The sequence below is a fragment of the Cibotium barometz genome, chromosome 17 (genome assembly GCF_041138505.1).
Source record: "Cibotium barometz isolate CiBa-2024 chromosome 17, ASM4113850v1, whole genome shotgun sequence".
Taxonomy (NCBI): Eukaryota; Viridiplantae; Streptophyta; class Polypodiopsida; order Cyatheales; family Cibotiaceae; genus Cibotium; species Cibotium barometz.
Genome location: NC_141062.1, coordinates 55,505,403 through 55,510,952, shown reverse-complemented (window position 1 = coordinate 55,510,952; position 5,550 = coordinate 55,505,403). Strand labels below are relative to the sequence as shown.

The 5,550-nt window shown below is 43.1% G+C and overlaps 1 protein-coding gene across 1 annotated transcript; it reads right to left on the bottom strand.

Annotated features, from left to right (window-relative positions):
- Nucleotides 1-420: 420 nt before the first annotated feature.
- On the bottom strand, nt 421-4,488 carry LOC147630197 (cyclin-A1-4-like). Its single transcript, XM_086811833.1, has 12 exons — nt 4,352-4,488; nt 3,347-3,766; nt 2,701-3,001; nt 2,429-2,562; nt 2,200-2,292; nt 1,943-2,076; nt 1,762-1,837; nt 1,581-1,657; nt 1,451-1,484; nt 1,203-1,352; nt 946-1,080; nt 421-858 (listed from the first exon to the last, which is right to left on the bottom strand). Exons 2-12 carry the CDS (start codon nt 3,701-3,703, stop codon nt 790-792), a joined length of 1,560 nt encoding a protein of 519 aa, XP_086667959.1. The 5' UTR covers nt 3,704-3,766; nt 4,352-4,488; the 3' UTR covers nt 421-789.
- Nucleotides 4,489-5,550: the final 1,062 nt, after the last annotated feature.

Genomic DNA, 5,550 nt, shown 5'->3' with positions numbered 1-5,550 from the left:
AATTAAATGAGAGACCACGTTTAGAAACATTATATCAGTGTTTCAGATTGCTTCAAAGAGTAAAAGAGGATGGCTGCTTGGGTATATAAGCAGCTCTGGGTAATGAGAATCTGCATATCCACAAAATTAGACTACATCTGTAGCAGTGAGCTTCTGCCACCTTTGCTCCCATCCCACAGCTGGATCAAATTGTCATGGGGATGAAAAGGCATGGAACAATCAACGTGGTTTATTTCACCTATCCATGATGTGTCAAAACCTACACAAAATGGGATGCAAGCATCTACTTGATCTTGTATCTCCTCTTCCATTTGGTGAACCAACAAGCTTGGTCCATAGAAACAGATCTCAAGAGGGCACTGGGATTCCTTGAAGCTGTTGTTAGCAACCTTCTTGCCATAAATTTATCCAAACAAGGTGTAGTTTGTTGAACTATGACTAGATGACTGTAGATAAGAATGTGTTGAGAACTCAACCTCATCAGATCATTAGCCAAGCCTCTTTGGTTTGTAGTTATGTGTAAGAATATGATCTAAAAAGCATGATGCTTCCATAATTAAGGACTTCAAATAATTGGCCTGCCAGTTCAACAGCTCAAACATAAGCCTCAATAAGCAAGCATTGTGAGTTTGCATCATCATCAGAAGTGATGACAAGGAACCAATTCTTAGCAGAGAACGTCTTCAAGAGACACTCTCAATAATTACCCAGCCAGAGAAAAGAAGATCAAGATTTAGCGGACTTTCAGTACACTCCACTTGAAACCCACTTTGCAGCCTCAAATAGTGTTTACTCAATATCATCAAAATACTCAGGGCTTATAGCAGCTGGAGGTGCAAGTGTTGCAACACATTTGAACTGTAAAAACACAGGAAACCCATATGAAAATAATTACCAAACTTTTGCCTTCAGAGAAGATAGTTCAAGGGCTTTGAGTTGGCAAACCTTGTGCTGCCTGTACTTCTCTCGGATAGCCGGTAAGGTACAGTTCTTGGTATTTCTTTGCAACTCATGGATGGCTTTGACACAATTCTTCAGCTCAGAGGGCTTGTAGCCTGAATAGTGTTGTAAAGTTGAATTCTGATGTAGGAGAGGTAAAGAGGAGTTAGGGTTGAAACACCATTCTGGTCCAACTATAGGCCGTCATTATTTTTGCCACCAAAAGCAGATATATCGTTTAAGCCTTTGAACTAAGTTCTTACCCAAGGCTTGCGTGTGGGATTAAGCGTGACTTTTGCCATAAATACAGCAGCTCCAGCAACCATTGATGGCAAGAAATGAAGGAAACCATACTCCAATAAGGTCAATTCAGCCAGGTAATTCCCAAGAAACTCTAGCTGTAAGGTAGGAGTCTGCAGCATCATTCAGCAGGAAAGCATGAGAGCCTGCTACAAAATCCCAGTTAAATATAGGTCAGCATAAATTAAGCAACATTCACGTTCAAATATACCTTCTGTCCTGCCTGTGCAGCTCTAACAAAGCGCCTGTGCAATAAATGATGACAGAAGCACCATAAAGCCATCAACTTTGAAACAGCTTAATTCATAGTAGCTTAGTGTTGTATCATACAGAAAACATACCGGAGAAAACTCTTGGTTGTTGGTCCTGTAAGCTCAAAGTGCAGGTGGTTCAAGACGCTTCTTTCCATCTCCAAAACCTAAACACAGACCGTTCACTTAATTCACTAATGAGCCATACTAATACCTTGTTCTTATGATTTAGAAAAGAAAGGACTTAAAGGGGAAAGGCATCTTGAATTGCCTCTTCTCGGTTGTATGTGTTGTCTGTAATGTAGCAAAACTCCTCAACTTGAGGAGCACAGATCTCTTCATATTTCCTGATAAAGAAAGCAGGGTGACATTAATGTTGTGCCCTGATAGAATGAGAGGGCAAAGGTGCAAGAGACCATGATGTTGGACAGCAAAGTGAACCAGGTACATACGATGCTATGAGCATACACGCAACACCCAGAAGCTGCAATCGCTGTCGTGTTACCAGGTTCCCACAGAGAAAACGATCAATATAAGAGACTGCCAAGTAAAGAGTATCTGGTACAAGTTTGTACTCGTCTGCCACCTATAAAAGAAACCAATGACTAGCCAGTCATAAAAGGAGAGGTCCGTAAATTGGGTCCTTTTAAAGGGATCACATTGGGGCGATAAAGCTTGTAATGACACAAAATTTCGCGTGCATTCACACCTCAACAAGCCAGTCAACAAGAATTGCCCTCATGCTGAAATTGATATCCCGTTGGACAACTTCCATGAAATCTGTAATAGGCCTTCGCTTCAACTGCAAACAAGCCCCCAATTGTATATACAATAGATAGATGTAAAAACCCTGGTCAGTAACTCCTCCGCCATCACCAATCCAGGAGATAGAATTTGTCTCTATAAAGCAACCCAAATATAGAGTTTCCTGCACTCACTTCAGCCATGCGAAGGTGGTGGTAGATGTCAGCAGCGTATGCACTGCACATTTGTGGGTCTTTGTGGCTATCGATATCCATGTAGTTCTTACTGGACCATCCTTCGCCTTCCACATGGTCTTCAAATAAACCACCTGGAGTGGAATTTAAGATAGCTTAAAGTAATCTCATCACTGCTTGAGGGAAAACATACAGATAGACCAAAATTGCGAAGATCTAGGATTGAAGTGGAGGTTAATCAAAAATGATGCTGAATCAAAAAATCTAACTACCTTGCCTAACCGGGGCCTTAGAGTCCTTTGATATGTACAGGTTGTGCTGTGTCTTCCGCTCCAATGAAGCAACTGTCTTGCTTTCATTGTAGCTGGATTGACAGACTTCCAAAGCTTGGGATCTTATTTCCACTAGACCTACAGTTCTCTCAAGGCATACATTCTCATCATTTTCAAAGGCGCTAGAGCTCCTCCCTGTGTTTGGTTCACCCCCAGGAAAAACCTCAACAGCAGCTTGACTGACTTTGACTTCCTTGACCTGAGCAGACACAGCTTTCGCTTTGCCTTTCACAACAGAAGCCTGGCAAATAACAAATGATTGAACAGTATAAACTAATAAAGCTTTTTGCAATGCAGCTAAAAAGCAGATCAATAAGCATCAACACCTGCTTCGCATGTGCCAAAACATATGTCAGGCCAACAGCAGAAGACCAAGCGGAGGCCCACATACATGAGCAGGTTTAGATGATGACACAGTCCAGAACACATACATGTACAAACTCTAGATAGTGGACTCCATACATGTACCACCCTTGATGACGGCACAGTTTACAAGTAAAGACCTTAAATGATGACACAGTCCAGACCCAAACGCGTACGAACTCTAGATGATTGCACCATTAATGACAATACCCTTAATAACAACCTGAGATTTTGAGGTTTGACCAGTGTAGCAAGAAGTAGAGTTGGAGTGGTTTGTCAAATTAGCAAGAGCTGCACGCTTCTTGGCATGCTGCACGGGTGCATTGTTTGGCACTCGGTTGTTATTGTCATCCATGGCAGCACGCTTAGTGGCTGCCTTGGTCTTCCTGGGGTTTTCGTTATGCCCTCCTGCAATGGCTAAAGGAGCTGCAGCGCGGGTCACCGGCGGCAGCACAGGGACTTCCCTTCCTCTCAAACGCCTCGTCACTTGCTCACCATTGCTTCCTGACATCGCCTTAAGCCTCGACACCCAGATCCACCAAACGGCCAGGCAACAGTCAGTGTAGTCCTCTTCTGACATTCACGAGAACCACCTTGTCACGCAGCTTCTGCTGAACCCGAGTAAGGGCGATGCCTGTATCTCCTACAATGAACAAGTTGGGAATAAGAATGCAAACTATAAAAATACAAGGACGAAGAAGCAAGCCATGAGAGAGCAAGCCCAGTATCTGACATACACACATGGGGATCACCTGGCAAAATGCAGCAACCCTAAAGTCTACAATGCAACGAACAGCAAGAAGTAGCAAACCCTAGAAGATACGATGCTGGAAGGCATTCGAAAGCACCCCTGGTCAATGAGATGAAGAAAACCTAGAATTGAGATGCACCAGTACGACGCAACAAACCCTAGAATCCGAAATGCAAAAGAAAAGAGAGAGAAAACCCTAGGAGGCCACTGCAGTAAACCCCGGAATTCTGAAACACACACAGAGCAGACCCTAGGAAGAGCGATGCAGCAAACCCAAGAATCCAGGACACAAAGAAAGCAAAGCGCTCGCAACGGGAATCTAGAATGCGAGATGCACAAAGGGAAATCGGAGATGGAAGCAAGAGCTCACATGAGAAAGCAAGCCCTAGATTATCTATGGCAAATGCATACTTTAAGATAAGATAAACTCAGAAACAAGCGATGCAACATGAAAAAGGTTAAGGCAGAAGGGACAACCTGAGCAGAGAAGGCTCGCCATAGCCTGTCGCCAGAGGAAACCCTAGAAAAGCTCTGCAGAACAGAACAGAGGAGGGGCGCGGCCCGCAGGTGTGCAGAAACCTCTTCAATAAAACCAACGGGCTAGACGATGAACTTGAAGGGCGAGAGACAAGAAAGATGACCCGGATCCTAGAGAGAGAGAAGAGAGAGAAAAGGGGGAGAGAGAGAGAGCGAGAGAGAGAGATCCGACAGCGAGGAGAGAGAGAAGAGAGAGAGAGAGATCCGACAGCGAGGTGCAGTTTTGAATTTCAGCCTCCCGCGCGCCACGTATCTCTACTGCTGTGTAGCTAATTTCGACAGCGGGAAAAAAAGAATCAACGGCTTGTTTGACCCTGATGACGTAAGCAAGAACCCCCCCCCCTCCCGAGTCTGGCAGTGCTTGAAAAAAACTTATTTTTCAACCAATCAAAATAAGGACAACTTTTTTTATAGAAAAACCTTAAATAATAGTATTAAAGTGTAAAATAAAAACTATGAAAGAGACTTATTATTAAAAAGGGCTTTTTTTTATCGCTGAAGCTTAACTCCTTCACTTAAGCAGTTTTCACAGTGTAGCCTTGACCTCAACCAGATCCATGATGTAGTGTATGAGCTCTTGCCATGATTTCTCTCTTCTTATAGTCCAACTTGATTTCTATGTCTCCCACTTCTTCAATGGTGTTCTCCCCTTCATCATCCGTTTTACACACTAGGATCTCGTTTAATTCTTCAATCTCAACCCCGGTGTCCTTCAATGCACTCCTCATCTACAGAACCATAGAGTTTTTCAGCCCCTACACTATACCATATTGTTTTTTCTGAAAAAGAAGCATATTTCTACTAATCCAAACATTCCATAAAAAAGACCGATTTGATTATATTCCACATTTTAGTAGAACATCCATTTGCTTCACCAAGGAGAATCTCTTTCCAATTAAGCACAACTTGGACGGGCGCCCATAATGGTGTGACGGAGTATTTATGGCAATTCTCGCTTCAAGAGCGTGTGGTAGCAAGATAGGATGAAGTCCTAAGTGATATACTTCATGGATATATTATGAGAGTAGTCATTGTAATAGCATTAGGCCTCTTATGAGCCTAAAGTGCCCGGCCAGCCATAGTTTGAGTGAGTGTGAACACTTATGGCCATGTATATAAGTGAATATCTCTTATAATAC

Bases quoted from the DNA above. Each gene is read 5' to 3' on its own strand.
- LOC147630197 (XM_086811833.1), bottom strand. From the start codon at position 3,703: ATGTCAGAAGAGGACTACACTGACTGTTGCCTGGCCGTTTGGTGGATC. The intron at 2,077-2,199 runs GTGTGAATGCAC...TTTCTTTTATAG, and splicing joins TTGTTGACTGGCTTGTTGAG to GTGGCAGACGAGTACAAACT. The intron at 1,485-1,580 runs GTATGTTTTCTG...TTTATTGCACAG, and splicing joins ACAACCAAGAGTTTTCTCCG to GCGCTTTGTTAGAGCTGCAC.